Source organism: Rhynchophorus ferrugineus, unplaced genomic scaffold (genome assembly GCF_030347505.1).
Source record: "Rhynchophorus ferrugineus isolate W39M unplaced genomic scaffold, kcgeb_rfMv2 rfM11, whole genome shotgun sequence".
Lineage (NCBI taxonomy): Eukaryota > Metazoa > Arthropoda > Insecta > Coleoptera > Curculionidae > Rhynchophorus > Rhynchophorus ferrugineus.
In genome coordinates, this window is record NW_027472590.1 from 2,236,257 (window position 1) to 2,254,579 (window position 18,323).

Below are 18,323 nucleotides of genomic sequence, written 5' to 3' on the forward strand. Positions count from 1 at the left end.
AGTAGTAATATAGTGTCTTTTCTTGTGTTCAAACATCGAGCAGAGGAATACTTCGGCTAGTAAGTTGTTGAAAACACCTGCTCATCTGAGATTAAATAAGTCAGGAGTGAGGAGCACGGTTCCCTTTCCCTTCTTTTCAGATTTTTGTGGTACTCTTGACTTCCTGTGGTACTATTAGTTGCTTGCTTATTTTCTAGATCAAGTAAAGTGTGGACAAGCGGTGGAGTTTAGTTTTCTGGGAATTTTTATTTCTATTTCTATTTGTTTTGATTAGTTTTTTATAGTGTTGATTTTCGTAATTCAACTTGAGAATAGATTTTGGTGATACATCCTGGTACTACATGTTTATACTTTTTAATACTATACGTTATTTTTTATATTTAATGGCTTATTTATCAAGTCATCCTTTTGACATGACAAATGCCCCAGCCAATGTATCCAATAGATAGATATTCACATAGCTAGCACACAGTTTACCAGGAACACAATGTTTCCAGAAATGTGAGAACTATTTGTAGAAAATGATGGAAAATATTTTGAATATTATATATTTTCGTAACTTCTCCCAATAATAATAAATACATTTTTAAAGTAAAAACATGATTAGAATACAGGAAGGCAATCACCTAATAATAAACGTTTTGTGTTCCTTATACTTTTGCGGCATAACGTACATATATTCCTTCTAGACAGTCTTGAGACTGTAGACTTTTAAATAAAGACGACTTTCCGAGATCGTGAGTTTTTGTCGAGCTCCAAGATAGATGGGAGAGAAGGTTATTTCACCGTCTCGGACAGATTCCAGACTTCGGCGGGGTTATTTAAACGACAGGGTTACTTTTATTCCTTTCTTTCCCTTTAAAAATCTCCTTCGGGATATTACGATTTGTATCACGTCCTGCTTAAGTGGCCAACGAAGGAAATTCAAACGAGTTTATTCCAGATTCACGTCTGTAAAAGTTGTTAAAAGCGCGAATAGTTCTCCGACGTTTTTCTCCCCCTCATTTATACAAGAATTTTAAATTTTGCCAGACTATACAAATAGTGGTCTCATTAGAAGATAAAATAGTGAAGGGTTTATGAATATTTATTAGTAAAACAAAAATGCTTTTCGGAAAATCGACGATTCTCCACCACCGAGCGAAAAAAATCTCATTGTGTATAATCAAATCGGACAAAGCGTAAAACTGCCTTCGTATAATCCGATTTGGCCGTCTGTCCAGAACAGGAGAGAGGCCCTCCGTATTTAAAAAATGAAATAATGGAAACCAATTTGACATGGAAAATTGTCGGTAGCTTAGGGGCAAGTTAAAAACGATAAAAACGAAACGAAACGTTCCTGTAGTAACCAGGAACATAAATGAATAAATTACTCTTAAGTTTTTTATTGTTGTATTGAGATTACAGAAAAAAAGTACAACTGGCAACAACGCACTTTAAAGATACTTCACCATTTCTTCGAGATCTTTGTTTCAAGTTCAAGACACGAGTCGTGATTATTTAAGCAAGCATAATTCTAGTGACAAAACGCAAACAGCTTGAAGTTAAACTAAACCAAATGTATTGGCTGATAGGGTGTAAATCTAAATTATCATTAGATAACAAGGTTTTGCTGTATAAGTCAATACTTTGGCCCATTTGGACCTACGGTATTAAACTGTGGAGTACTACTAGCAAATCTAACATAGATATCCTCCAGAGTCATCGTCGATGCCCCATATTAAGTGTCCAACAAACTGATTCAGCGCGATATCCCCATAGAACCCATAACGAGTGTGATTCGGAGTGTTAGTACGAAGTACTCTGAAAGAATATTAGTGCATCCCAATCCACTCGACAAACAGTTAAATGTGCGTGATGACAGTGAAGTGCGTAGGCTCAAACGCAAACTACCATACGAACTGATTATAGACACATAGTGTTTAGAATAGAATATATAATAGTTTAGAATAAGTTAGGAAATACTTTAAAATAACTTAGAATAGTATCTAGAATAAAATTTAGATTATAAGTTGTATGGTAGATCACTTACTGAAGTGATCTTCTACATGCCAGGATAGTTATATTATATAACTGAAATTATATAATAATACTTATTGCCCACGGGCAGATTGTTGACGCTCTAGGAGATTAATAAAAAAACTCTTGTATATACCTTACGAACACAAGAATAACGGGACTTTACAATCTATAAATAACATTTTCTGTATCAAAAATTGCAGATAAAACATTACAACCGGCAACAATGTACATTTTTAAACCTTCACCATTTCTTCAAGATCTATATTTAAACTAGTAATTGCCTGTTAAAATACGAGGGTCACTATTTATATTTCGGGAACTGGCAACATGGTTGTCATGTGAGTCCATCTGATGGTTCCATCGTAAAGTTTGGCATTTTTGACGATATACGTACTCAGAACATTTTGCCGCACAGACGCTATTTCTTTATTTTATATTTAGTTTCGTCTCGGCAAAAGATGGAACTGAATCGTGAACATTTTCGTGCGATGATTTTTTACGATTTTCGACGTGGATTTTTACAACAAGAGTGCATCAATCAACTTAATTTGACTTTTGGCGATGAAGCTCCTTCAAAAACCAAAAACCAAAACCCAAACCGTGAATTCAATCATGATCGCAGTTCGCCGTCCGACAAGTTTCGTGAAGGTCGTCCAAAATCGGCTGTTGTGCCAGAAAACATAGATGCTGTGTGCGAAATGATTAACCAAGATCGACATGTCACCTACTGTGAGGTACACAACCATTTGTTTGCTAGAAGTCTTCGGTGAAATAAGGAAAATAAAAAAGAGACGCCGGATTGTTCTTCATTATGACAACAAGAGACTATTTGAGCACCCAAAACATCGAAAACATCGAATCCGTTGTACAGCCCTGATCTGGCACCCAATGACTTCTTTTTGTTCCCATCCGTGAAGAATACTCTGCGTGGTCAACGATTTTCATCAGCCGAAGAAGCTATTGAAGTGTTCAAAAATCATGTTTTAAAGATACCTCATTAGGAATGGAATAAATACTTTGAAAATTGGTTTAACCATATGCAAAATTATGTCGATCATCGTGGCGAGTAATTTGAAAAACAATAAAAATATATTCGCAGCTTAACTATTTGTTTTTTTTCCTATTCAGGAATATAAATAGTGACCCTCGTATAAATGAAATGTTACGTCATTATTTTACGAACTAGAACTGATATTCGAGATATTGCAATAGCATTTTTATCGTCTTCTCTCTATCGGTTCCACCTTAATTGCGATCCTAAGATGAATCATATCAAATATTTACTTCTCTTATTGATTTTTCCGCATCTTCGTAGAGCGCGAAACGTTTTTCCTCCCCGGAACCCCACGTCCTATATTCTCAACCCTCCAATCTATCTCGAACACGTCCCTACCATTTATCGTTGACGATTCCAGTTTTTTTTCTCTGACCCATTATAACACATTTCGGCAACGATCGATAATATTTAGCCAGATAGCTGTTCGTAATCGATCAAGGCCTTCATTTGTCAAAGTAGAAGAAAGAACGAAAACGACGGTTAATGAGGCGGTAAACGCTGGCAACCGCAACGATGATTAGGGAGGTGATAATGTGGATATCAGGGCTGAAAGTGATCAAGCTTCATTAACTCAAGATATAAAAAGATTTAAGAAATATAATGGGCTAACATATACCTACAAATTATTTAAAAAAATAAAAGACACAAAATAAAAAAATTGTTAGATTTTAAAGTATTAAAAGTATGATGTGTTTTTACGTAGGGTATAAATTTCCTGTAAAAGCACTTATCAGAAAGTGAAAATATTATTCTCCATAAATCTCAAACTTTTGGGGAAGCATAACAACAAACAAGCCATTCTAATCAGCATAAAATTCTACATAAACCTGGAGAGTATATGACTACGTATATTAAAAATTGGGTATTTCGAACGTATTACTATTTCCTGTAAGAACATTTATCAGAAAATGCATGTTATAACTCTCAAACTTTTAGAAAGTAATAAAAAATACCATTAAATGTACTACTCAACAGAAAATTTCATATATATACGAATATACAATAACGCAATTTTTCATAAAAAAAAAGTTTTATTTTAAATGATATATGAGAGCTTGTATTACTGTAAGATCTGTACATTTTCTGTAAGGATATTCATCATCCCAAAGCTTTGGGTAATAATTAAAATAAATAGACTAGTGTGCTCTTTAAATATTATTCTTGACACCATTTACTAATAATTGGAAATCTACATACAGGGTGACCGACAATAAACTTCTATTATTATGTAATTATTATTATTTCTGTAAGAGTATTTATCACAAGTGAAATTTTGTTTGCCATAACTCTCGAATTATTAGGAAATCATCAAAAACATATACATCAATATACTCAGTACGAAAATTTAACCAAATACGGAGGTTTTCCTGTAAGGTCTATACATTTTCTGTAAGAACCTTTATCACCCCAAAAGAGACATATACTAGTCTGTTTTTTGAATATTATTCCTTATATTAGTAAACAATTTACTAATAACTGGAAATCTACATACAGAGTGACCGACAATAAATTTCTATTTTTATGTAATAATTAAATTTTCTGTAAAAGTAAAAGTATTATTAGTATCACAACTGAAAATATTGTTTGCCAAACTTTTCGAGTTATTACGAAATCATCAATAAAGATATAGATAACATAAAATCTCAGACAACTACAAAAAAATTCGAACCACTACATTTTCTGTAAGAATATTCTTTATAGAAGAATATAGTGTTTGTTATACATTATGGAATTCTTAGGAAACCATAAAAACAAATAGATCAATGTACTCAATATTAGATTTGTTATAAATGTAAATTTTCCCTGTAAGATCTGTAAGTTTTCTGTAAGAATCTTTATCAGAAATTGTTTGCTATAAATACCAAAATTTTGGGTAACAGGAAAAAACTATACCATATTGCTTTTTGAATATTATTGCTTATAATTTACTAGTAACTGGAAATATATATACAGGGTGCCCGATAATATACATATTTATTTTTGAGTAAAATAAAAGGAAATTCTGAATAAATGACGTTATTCATGATCATGAAGTAATTGCATTAATATCTCATATGACATTAAAATAAATAACCTTTGGTAGACAAAAAATGTCTAATTGAGACATTTCTCAAAAACCATATCAGGACAGTGTAACATTCTCTCTAAAAACCGCCGTTGTCCCAAGATTAATACACCGCACATTATTAATACAATTTCAGGCCGTGTTCCGTGGTATTCTAACAGAAAAATAAATGATAACCCCCTCCATCATTAACCACCAGGACAAATTAAAAATTCTCATATTTACGACCGGGGGCAATTTCTCTCTTTTTGTTATCCGTCTTTCTCTTCGTTCGTTGTCGTTACGCAATAACAAATTGGCCTTAGGACTGGAGAAATGCCGCTGCCGCTCGCGAGCGATAAAAATGGCCACCATTAGACGACGTATAAATCAGCGCTCGTCTTTTTTGGCGTCCTTGCTCGCGGAGACAAACGCCGCCCAAGGAGCTCTCGCCGGCGATGTGGATTCTTTTCTCCCGTAACAATGGGCATTGTTTTTGTGATGATATAAACAGGGTCGATGCCCACGCATTCTAGTGAAAGAGTTAGATGTGGTGTTGGTGGTGAATGGGCAGATTAGTGTCGACAATGCGGCACAGACGTGAACGCGGGACTTTTTTTTAATAAAGAGGAATTTTAATATGACCAGGGTGAAAATTCTCGACTTTTAAATACCATTGTTTAGATCTACGGATTGTAATTACCGCTACACTGAATAATATTAAAAATAATTGTTTCACATTAATACTTTCCGCAATGTATTTCTATTTAAACCAGCGTTAGAAATAAAAGTCTCAATGCGGTGAAATATAAGTGATATAATGTGTATATTCTATGTTGAAAATCGTCCTGAGGTATCAAACTTTAATTACGGCACGTAAGGTTCACAGTTTATACATAGTTGGTTATTTCGGGTAATGTATTTGTGTTTAAACCACGAAATTCTCAATTTTTAAATACTGTTGATTAGATCTACGGATGTTCATTAACGTTTTTCTGCATACTATTAAAATAATTGCTTCACATTAACACTTTCCGCAATGTATTTCTATTTAAACCAGTGTTAGAAATAAAAGTCTCAATGCGGTGAAATATATGTGATATAATGTGTATATCTATGTTGAAAATCGTCCTGAGGTATCAAACTTTACTTACGACACGTAAGGTTCACAGTTTATACATAGTTGGTTATTTCGGGTAATGTATTTGTGTTTAAACCACGAAATTCTCAATTTTTAAATACTGTTGATTAGATCTACGGATGTTCATTAACGTTTTTCTGCATAATATTAAAAATAATTGCTTCACATTAACACTTCCCCCAATGTATTTCTGTTTAAACCAGAGTTAGAAATAAAAATCTCAAAATGGTGGAATACCCCCGCTATATTTAAGTACATCTATCTTGAAAATCGTTCTGAGTTATCAAAAATGAATTACAACACGTAATTAGACTCATATTTTACACATAATTACGTATTTCGCGGAATGTATTTGTGCTTAAACCACTGTTATCCGAAAACGTTCCAAAAATTCAGATTTTTTAAATAAAATCTGTCTTGTAGCTTATGACTTTATTATGACTAATTGAAATTAAGTGCAGTAGGTCGTAAAAAATGTAAATGGGTATAAAATTCGGATAAAATATATACAAAATTGGAGTTATAAGGGAAAGATTCAAAATTATCCTACATATATCCACCTTATATCTCCAGAATCATTTTGATTGATAGTAAAACAATTCCATTACGTAATTTGGCATTAAAGTGGTATAAGCACCTTTACTTTTCGTTTTTATGTCCTACGCAGTATATTTAATATGAAGAACAGGTTGTAATATAACGTACAACAAACATTTTATTGGAGTACTAGGAAGATCCACTATAAATGCGGGTTTGTTTACGTTGGTGCGTAAAATCCCAATATCGAACACTACCCTGCAACATATATAGAACCTGAACACCTGTGCCAGTAATATAAGTACAAATATTTAAAAAAGCACAGCTGTTCTTCCTATCGCGATGGAAGTAAACCGTTATCGACGTGGTGTGTACAGGGTGAGGGAAACTCAACCATAGAAATTACTATACCAATTCATTCGAAACCAATTATGCTTAATTTGGTTTATGCTGAAAATTATCTAATATAATATGTTGATAATGTATATATGTATAATATTTTCCCACCCCAGATGGTAAAAACTGTCTGATTTAGATAATTCTGGTACTTTTGTGAAATATTATTATTAGGTGCTTGCATATATTCTGATCATTATTTCGTGGAAATTATTTAAAACGGTCTGCTAGTCAAGCTATGTTGCATATATCCAAATAAGTGGTACTCAGAAGATGCTATAACATCATGCTAGATGAAAACCCAGGTCATCATTTTCCATAAGAAGCGTTACGCACTGCGTATTGATAAATATGTAAATATGAAAAAAACCATCATAATTACTACAGTCTACAGTTTTTATAAAATCATTTCCAACAGAAATTTTTGGTGGGACATTGGAAATAAGTTATTTATAACTAGAGTTAGGAATTATCGAATAAAAAGGACTATCGACTGTTTAGTAATTGACTACTTTTTACTATCGACTGTTTCAGTCACTATTTTTGGTTCGAGTGATTATACTACTTTTTACGAGTGACTGTTTCAGACGACTGTTTTCAGTCGTTATTTTCGGTTCGACTGATTTACTGGTTACTATTTACTATCGACTGTTTCAGTCGTGTACTTTTAGTTACTATTTTTGGTTCTATTATTTCATTCCACTGATTTTTAACGTTCTGGTGACCTTGACAAAAATGTACCCAATTTATGCTTACATAGATTTATATGTATTATATATAGTTTTATAATTTTTTCGGTATTTTGCTTGTAAATAATAATATATTTTATATAACAATATCAGCATTTTGGAACGATATTTTTCAAGATTGTTAATGTAATTAGGTAAAAAGATTGAAAATGTGAATGATAAATAGTAAAATACTTTTGACTGTTTTTATAGTAATAATAGGTAATATTTCGATTACTCCCTCAATTTTTCTTAAAAAATATTTCCGTTCAAAAATAATAAAAGCATTTACTTTATTTAATAAAGCTCTAGTAGTTATTGTGCGATCATTTTAAATTATGTCATGGATTAATTTTTTTGCTATGAATAAGTATGTGTTTAATTTTTATTTAGTATTTACAATTATTGGACATCTTTAGTTTTTAGGTTTTATTTAAGTTCTATTGTATTGCCTATATTTATTATAGCATATTATTTAACAATAGCAATTAAAATAAAAATTCCATTCCTTTTTACAGGTCCACAGCACATTCAAATATAAAAGTAAATCTACTTCCTTTAAAATAAAATTAATTGCATGTTAATAGTATTCAGTAATTATTTCTTTCCTCTTCTTTTTTAAAGTTAATATGTGAAGGAATATGTACATCTCCGTCTGGCTTGTACTACCGTTGGAAAATATAAGCATATATAAAATTAACTGCTTCAAGCAATTATCTCCGTCCTTTTTTCTTTCACAATTTATACAGGAAAGGGTTCGTAAATTCTGACATCATGAATTGAAAAAAAAAAAACAGTCGAATCGTGCATTTACAAATAGTAATTACTAATTTCAGTAGCTAGATCTTTGACTATCGACTGTTTCAACTGTTTGCAGTGTTATCAGTCGATAGTTCTCAACGCTATTTATAACCAACCATTTGGTCGAACTGCAAATGTTGGCCTTACCGTGGCTTAAAATGACCCAATTCGCCGTAACGCCTCAGAAAAGGAGGCGTGGGACCACCGCCAGATGGCGTACCGCACCAGCTCCTGCGTTTGTGGTCGACGGCGAACGCGGCGCCATCTGTGCTGGTCGGCGACAGGCACAAACTGGCTCTGGTTCTCGGTAACTGGGTGTTATTGTTGGGACTCCGGAGATCGTTGTCCAAACGTGACGGTAACGTTTCCGGTAACATGACGATTACAAGGGGCGCGAGGACATTTTACCACCAGCAGTACTGCCCGTGTCCGCGCAGGAACCCTCCGCTGTGGAAAGAAAACAACAATAACGATCGTAAAGTGGGTACCGAGATGAATCAGTGGTTTATTGGCCATTACGAGTTAATTAAAGTACCTTTCGTTTGCGATCGCGTCAACTGTTACGTAAGTTCCTGCAATCTATACGATATTATAGCAGGAATTCGACATTTCGTAAAATTAGATTAAATATCAAGACTCTTACAAAAAGAGGTAATTGTTAGTGGTACTTCGAGTTTCCTTTTACTTTTGATCGCGCAATCTTGTAAATTTAATTAAAATCATGATAATATTTTTTCACAGCTTCTTTCTGCATATTAGTATGGCTTAACAGTTTCCTAAGTTATTTTGAATCAATAAATAACTATTAAATCAGTTAATTAAACAATCATTTTTAGATAGTTTTTGAGATTTTGTGCGATGTATTTCTGTTTAAACCCAAGTTGTAAAGAAAAATCATAAAATTTCCTAAAAAAATTATTCCGACTCAAATAATAAGAATTACATCATACAGCTGGCACGTAATTTTAGATATTGTATCATGTATTTTTGATTAAACCAAAATATAGTTAATAATCTTTTCAGGTCCTAATATTTTCTGTAATGTATTTATGTTTAAACCGTAGTTATAAATAAATCAACGGTCACCTAAAGGCTTATTTATAAAATAATATTACACCAGATAAATTAACATACAATTTTATTAGGTACTTTGTGTTGTGTATCTCTGATTAAACCAAAATTATAAAACGTTTTATATCTTAAAAAGCGTTTAAAATTACAAATATTTTTATAATATATTCATGTTACTATTATGATTTATAAAATAATAATTATATCAGTTGACTAAACATTGAGTTTTATAAAGTTCTTCAGATTTAATATGATCTACAGACAGCTAGCAGAACTATTTAAAATCTTATATATTTTTAAATATATTTATTTAACATCTTGTTAGCAATTATGATTCAAAAAATAATAATTATATTATGTAAACCATCTAATTTTATAAAAATATTATGATTTTTTGCAGTGTATCTCTGTTTAAACTCTTAAGTCGTTTAAAATCTAAGATATTTTTATGTATTTTCGTTCTATATAATGAGAGGTTCAATGAATAACAACGACAACATGTATTAACACATCAAATTTTGTATAGGTGTTTAGCAATGTATTGTTGTTTAAACCAATGTTATAGTATATAGCAAGTTTAAATCTATTTACTGACTCTGACTCATAAATATTGATAGTTTTCATTAATGTAATTAATGTTTAAACTAAAACTATTGGAAAGTGTTTAAATAGATGAAAACGCTTTGAGTATGAGTGAGCACTTGAACATCTTTTTAAAATGTATCAGATAAAATATCAAGTTTATAAGTTATAATTAAGTTTGAATTATTTAATAATAAAATTCCACTTGACAATATAGCTTTGTTTTCGTCACATATCATCAGCATTTCGGTTTATCAATATTACTTGACTTCTCAGATTATTCTCTCAACAATATCCCATAAATTCAACCCCTTTAGATATATATTATCCTCTATCCATTCGAAGAGCTTCACAGATTACAACGGCTACGGGATAACGACTTATGAAACACTCTATAAAATTGCGAAATGGATCAATGGCAATGGTAATAAATATAGAGTATAAAAATGAACGTATATTACAAGCAATGCATGAAGACTTATGATGATAGTGTTTTTATTGACATCTAATCAGTCTCCAGCACTAAATTTTATCTGTGACTCTATTTCGACCTAGTTTCCGTCACAAGTGAAGCGACGACAGGGGAGAGAGAGTGGGAAATCTCTGGTATCGAAGTCGCGATGGTCTCGAATGCAAATTCACGATCAGATACGCCCACAAAACGAAGCTCCGGGATTAGAGCTATTGGGGTTTTTGCCGGAGACGGAGGAGAAGAACGAGCCGCTAGTGCGCGAGGTCAATGACACTGCGACGTCCTTATTTTTGGAATGATACGGGTGGTTGTTGATAAATGGGTCCCCATATAGGAAGACAAAACGTTCGAGGAATGTCCTATTATCGATATTAAGTTAAGTAATGTAATAGGCCCTCTGTCGTATCGTATGACTGAAATAAATATTTTTAGAAACATGTTTTATCGCTTTTTTTCTGCTTTTTAGAGTGATATGTGATTGTTGATGCTTACTATGCCTAAGGGTATATTATTAAAGGATTGCATTTTGTAAATATTAAAAAAAAAAGATTTTCTAGACGTCTTAAACTTGTAATACTGTGCTGATGTGTAGTTATGATCTAAGGATAACTTTAAGCATACATAAATGCCACCGAAACTGGTATCTGCTGGCTCTTGCTGACAGCGTATCTAGCGGCCTTTGGCTTTTTCCCTAGTACGCATTGCACGTTCATCATAGCTGGAGCACTAGAAGTGTCTATCGTAATAATCGAACCCTGTTATATTTCAAGTATATTTTTAATTTTACCCATGTCATTTTAATTATGTTCTCAGAACTATCACCCGACCACTTCGACATCAATATCTCGCATGCTTGTTTGCTTTCTTTATTTTGGCATTTATTGTGTATGTAGTTGTTATATCATTTATTTTGATCCCTGTTTTGATTTATTTAAAATGTTAGATATTATTATATGGTACAATTTTTATTTATTTAGGCCCTTTTTAGGGCTTGAAAATAAATAACCCTACATAATAATACTAATATTTCAACATCGAACCGTCCATCAGTCACAATCACATCGATATCCTCTCGATCTCGATCGAAGCAACGGTATTATCCGACCTCTCCTTTTACGAAGACCACCGTTTCGGGCATTAAATAACGATACTTTCGCTGCATACCTTACGAGACGACTTATCGAACGTTGTAGATGCCGAGATCGATGTCGGGCATGTTAATCTCTTCCAAAATAGGCGACGTCGGCGACTCGGGCAAAATAACAGGCAGTTTTGTTCATCGGGCAAAAAATACAAGAACAAAAACTCGTCCTACCAAAAAAGATATGGCTCCGACGATTGGTCGGAGTGAGATTTAGGGTCATTCGGGTGTACGTATGCAGGTTTCGGTGGGATTTCTGCGTAAAAACTTTCGCAGAGCATAACAGATCAAGTAAATAACTCAAAAAAGGTACAGTAAAATGCCGATTAACCAAATATTTTTAAAATGGCTCCTTCACCATATTTCCCAATTGGTTGCAACTAGATCACTGCTCTTAACCGAAGTTACATAAAGAGCTAGTAAAATTATACTCATTGAGCATCAAATGTAACATAGAGCAATAAGATTTTATGTAGTGTATTTTTGTTAAAACCAATGCTATAAAGTATGTCGAGAGTATTATATATTTTAACCGACTCTTATCTAATAAATCTTTCACAGAGTATAACGGATCAAGTAAATAACTAAAAAAAGATACAATAAAAATAGTATTAAAAAAACCATTGGCTCCTTCACCATCCTTCCCATTTGGCTGAAACTGGATCACTTTGATTAACCGAAGTTGTATTATGATTCAAAGAATAATAATTACAATTTTTGACAATGTATTGTCGTTTAAACCCAAGTTTTCGAATGTTTCCATTCTGTATTCACTAAGATATTTTGATTTAAATAATAAAAATGGTATCACGGAATAAAATTTTACACAGTCGTTAGTATTTCTATAGTGTATTTTTGTTTAAACCAAAATTATAAAGAACTATTAAAATCGTTTAAAATTTCAAATATTAACAAATATTTTTGTTTTAAATGTTCTTAAATTATCCGATTCAAATAAAAATATCAAGAAGTAATAAATCAACAAATTTTACAGGGAATATTAGAATTTTATGTAATGTATTTTTGTTTAAACCAATGTTATAAAGGTATATCGCAGGTTTTATATATTTTACTGATTGTCTCACAAATCTTTCGCAAAGTATAACAGATGAAGTAAATAACTCAAAAAAGAATTATCAAGAATTATCGTAACATCCACCCTATTAACCAGTTTTAGTTCTCCCTGTCTAAAATATGTTGGTGTCAATTTAATAATCACACCAATACGATAAATTAGAAAGTGTTTCATTCAAAAATGAGTGGCAATCCAAGCGGACGAAAAAAACAACTCAACTATCTGCGAAAATAAATTAATTCTTGTTTAAAAACATATGCGCGAAACCACATGTTAGATTAAGTGATGTAATCAGAACGTTACACGATTATGGCTCTAGATTCGGCTTCATTCACAGCTGGTGGGCGTCGGGTAAATATTTGTTACCAGTCGTGAGAAAGACCGGTCGAATTTACTCATGTACGAGACATTCGTTTACACATTATTTATGCATTTTCACATTTTATGATTATTTTCTTAAAACGTGGCTCCGATTATTACTGTATATGTTGTTCTGCCAGTGTTTACAATAACAAATGTTTATATTTATCCATTTGCCATTGCCATCAAATTGAGTTTGATTTACTATATCATTGTATAAGTGGAATCAAGTCAAGTTTATTTGGGTCCTGTTTTTTCGATTTTATTTTATGTATCGTTATTAGGTGATTGTATGTGTTTTGATCATTGTTTTATTTTAAAAAGTATTTATAGAACTACTATAGATATTGGTATAATATATATTTATCATCTCTTTCTACAACTTTTTTCCATCCTTCTGACATCACGGCGATACCTCGATGTCGGTTGAACAGCAATCCAATAACTGGTCCATTTTCTCACTTCTTCAGCATTTTAAAAACGTTTGCCAGCTGTACTATGCTGCACCGATTTGAACAACAATGTACAAACTGTTAAGCAGCCTGGAAGCTCTTTATGAGTGTCTAAGTATTGTAATTTATATGTCGAACCTTTTTGACATTCCCTGCCTTTCTTTGTCACTGACATCAAGTACCGCCATACACTTCTAAAAATGTTTGACGGGTTTCGGTAGTATATATTTTCAATACAAATAATAAAGATGGAAATGGGGAGTGGAATTTTGAGAGTTTCATAATTAGCATCTATATGTTACTGTTATTTTATATAGAGACAGGGAGTCAGGTTAGGTAAGAGTGTTTATCAGTTGTTCATATGCTAAGCGTTTTCACCAGTAGAAATCGACGAACAAAATAGCCAAGGAAACACTTAGTTCTTATTTCGATTTTTAAAAACTATTTTACTCTATATTCATTTATATTGTTTCAAAAAAAAAGCAACAAAATATATGCATCAATTTTAAGCTGATATTGATTAATTTTTGGAGGAATAAATAGTCAACCAAATATTTTAAATTTTGCGTCTAAAGACAGAATTTCGTGTGACATTTCTTTTAAAATCGAGAGATTTTTTATTACATATTGAGTCGAGAATACTTATAAATGTTTTTTTTTGTTCACTAATGATCAGAAATAGCTTCAACCTGTGAAAGAATTCTTGACTTAATAGGTCAATTGAAAAGTCCCCGGCCTACCATAGTAAAAGACATTTTTTGGCAAAATTAGTTTTTTTATTCAATATAATTCCCTTAAAGGGTGATACACTGATTATAACGACCCTTCAACTTTTCGATATCATTTTTGTAGTACGATTTGTCCTTTGCCTCAAAATATGCCTCAGTTTCAGCGATCACCTTTTCATTCGACTAAAATTTCTTCCCAGCCTTCCCTTCTTTTGAGATCTGAGAACAGGAAATAGTCGCTGGGGGCCAGATCTGGATAATACGGTGGATGAGGAAGCAATTCCCAAAAGCAAAGCCTGATTCATGGATTTTTGCCATCGTTTTCACTGACTTGTGAAACGGTGCATTGTCTTGGTGAAGCAGCACTTTCTTTTTTTTAAATACGGCCGTTTTTCGGCGATTTCGTACTTCAAATGGTTAAATAACGTTATGTAATAGTCGCTGTTGATGGTCTTTCTTTTTACAAGATTGTCAATGAAAATTATTCCATGCGCATCCAAAAATACAGATGCCATAACCTTGCCAGCCGACTGTTGTGTTTTCCCAAGTTTTGTAGCGGGTTCATCGTATGCAGTCCACTCGGATGACCGTCGATTGGACTTCGGAGTGAAATGATGGAGCCATGTTTCATCCATTGCCACATGTCGACGCAAAAACTGTTCCGAATCATCAACTCGTCGTTGTTTTTGGTCAAAAGTGAGCTCGAGAGGCGCCCACTCTGCACACAGCTTTCACATAGCCAAATATTCGTGAATGATATGATGGACACGTTCAGTTGATATCTTTAGAGTGTCTGCTATTTCATTCAATTTCAATTTACGGTAATTCAAAATCACTTTGTGGATTTTTAAAATGTTTTCGTCGGTTACAACCGCTGTTGGGCGTCCACTGCGTTCACCGTCTTCGGTGCTCATTTCACCACGTCTAAACTTAACATACCAATCGTTGATGGTTGATTTTCCTGGGGCAGTGTCCGGAAACTCGGTATAAAGCCAAGTTTTTGCTTCAACTGTTGTTTTTACTCTCATAAAGCAATAACTTATAAACACGCGAAATTCCTTTTTATTAATTTTTTCACAATAGCAAAAGTTGCTTCACTGTAATAATGCTATAATTCACAAACTAATGATCGCATAACATACAGGCATCTTTTGAGGGTTAGGGCTAACTAAAATACATATGGATTTAATTTCAGTAGAGCCATCTATGTGTCAGGCCAGGGACTTTTCAATTGACCTGTTATGGGAAATCATAACGTTGCATACAACATCTGTTAGAAAAATCTTTCCGGTACACCCAGCATTTTAACTCAATTTTCACTTAATGTTGATTGGACGGACTATTACCATGACTCATCAGTCGCATATTACGACCATGAATGATTTGGATATCGTAAAACATCATCAGAGAATTGTGTGTAATCAAGTCGAGTGTAGAGCCGGCGCCAATTAATTCGACTTGATCGTTTCATTACGATATATACCCTCCGCCAATTAGTTGAAGTATCCAACAGCACTCACGCATCCCGTTCGTCAGCTGGACCAACGCAGACCAGTCCGTCTCAACAAAGATCCGTCGATGAAGTGCCGGGTAATTAAAAGTTGGAAACGAGCAGCGGGTTCGGACGGCACCGTGGCCATCGGCTCGGTAAAATGGCGTCATTATTGAATATAAATTGGCCGCAAACGCCGGTTTGTTATTGAAAAATAATTGGCATCGCTATTGCCTCGTTATATCAATGGGGACCGTTACTATTGTTTTTGCTCATCCGTAAATTATTTTCAAGCCGAAGCACGCGGAATGTTAATCGATACGATTGGTTTCTGACTAGTTTTCAGTCGATTTTGATGGCATTTTGTGAGAGTACAGGGAAATGATGAAAATATTTCAAACGTACGAAGTTTATTTTCGGTGAAAGCGTGTTTACTGCATTTTGAATACGTTTGCGGTTGCTTTTTCCTGCTATAATGGATATTATGGAATTATATTACTGCATTGTACTAGGAATCGCCATACTTTTTATTACATATCGTTTATTTTTTATCAATTTTAAGTTATTATTTTGTATTTTATCATACTGTTGTAGGAATGTTCGTCGGATCGGTCGGCCGGTCAGAATGTGTGGCTGTCGAAGCGATTGTTTGTCCGAACACTCACTACCACTTGTAGAAGGAATTTGCACGAGAACTAAAACGCACTGGTCGAAGAAATACTTGTTTATTTAGATTACAACTGATACATGTGGTCGACACGACACTTAAAGACAATATTCGTCACGAAATTGAAGAAATTCCGCCTCAGATAGAGCCTTAAATAGAGCCAAAAGTTACATAGCGAATCGCGGTCACCATTTAGCCGATATAATTTTTCAATCATAACGAAAATAAAATTTAAAGACCAAATAAACTTTATATGAAAACCAAACTTGCTAATATTTTCTTTGAGCAAAGTTATAGGCAATCATAATGGTAGCGAGACTTTCGCCCCACGTTTTATCAAGCATATCTAAGGTAAGACGTAATTAATTTTAAAAAAATGGCATAAAGTATCTTTGAAAGCACATTTTCTTGCATTTCGTCCAAAAATGAACATTCTAAGAGGATATAGAATATAAGAGGATATATAAGTATAACAAATCAAGTAAATAACTCATACTTTTTATTACATATCGTTTATTTTTTATCAATTTTAAGTTATTATTTTTATTTTATCATACTGTTGTAGGAATGTTCGTCGGATCGGTCGGTCGGTCGGAATGTGTGGCTGTCGAAGCGATTGTTTGTCCGAACACTCACTACCACTTGTGGAAGGAATTTGCACGAGAACTAAAACGCACTGGTCGAAGAAATACTTGTTTATTTCTATTATAACTGATACATGTGGTCGACACGACACTTAAAGACAATATTCGTCACGAAATTGAAGAAATTCCGCCTCAGATAGAGCCTTAAATAGAGCCAAAAGTTACATAGCGAATCGCGGTCACCATTTAGCCGATATAATTTTTCAATCATAACGAAAATAAAATTTAAAGACCAAATAAACTTTATATGAAAACCAAACTTGCTAATCTTTTCTTTGAGCAAAGTTATAGGCAATCATAATGGTAGCGAGACTTTCGCCCCACGTTTTATCAAGCATATCTAAGGTAAGACGTAATTAATTTTAGAAAAATGGCATAAAGTATTTTTGAAACCACATTTCCTTGCATTTCGTCCAAAAATGAACATTCTAAGAGGATATAGAATACTCGAACACCAAGTCGAGTGCCAATAAAAGTCCAAGTTCGTCCTCCGTTGCATTTTTCCGGAAACTTTCCAGACTCTCACCCGTCTCCGCGTCACTCACGTCTCGGGAATAATAAAAATTCCAATTTCGCTCCTGATGGGTTTAGCCATTCGATCAGGAACGTCGCGTGTTTGGTCCCCGTCTGCCCTGTTCCTGACGCAGAAACAATTATCGTTACGAATATGGAGAAGAAATGGCAATTTTATTTCCCGAATCTGGAGGCGAGCCGACGTAAAATTGAATTCTGCCACTATCAAACGGGATGCAGGATAAAAGAGGGAGGGTGGGGTTCGCGTTTGTTTAAACCAATTATGACGTGATGTTACAGGAGTATGATTTTTTTCTCGTAAAGTGGGGAGGTATAGAAAAAAGCGAAATTGTAAATAAAAAGGAAGTAGGGGTATGATGAAAAGTCTCCATCACGTCCA

At 33.5% G+C, this 18,323-nt stretch overlaps 1 protein-coding gene across 7 annotated transcripts in view; it reads right to left on the reverse strand.

Moving 5' to 3' along the window:
- Nucleotides 1-18,323, reverse strand: part of spri (Src homology 2 domain-containing protein sprint) — a 239,813-nt gene that overhangs the window by 31,361 nt on the left and 190,129 nt on the right. Inside the window, exon 2 of one of the 7 annotated variants that reach the window (XM_076417986.1) lies at nt 8,874-9,173. The exons of the other annotated variants lie outside the window; for them this stretch is intronic. Within the exon in view, the coding sequence (XP_076274101.1) occupies nt 8,874-9,103 (230 nt within the window). The 5' untranslated portion in view covers nt 9,104-9,173. The remainder of the gene's footprint in view (nt 1-8,873; nt 9,174-18,323) is intronic. 7 annotated transcript variants of the gene reach the window in all.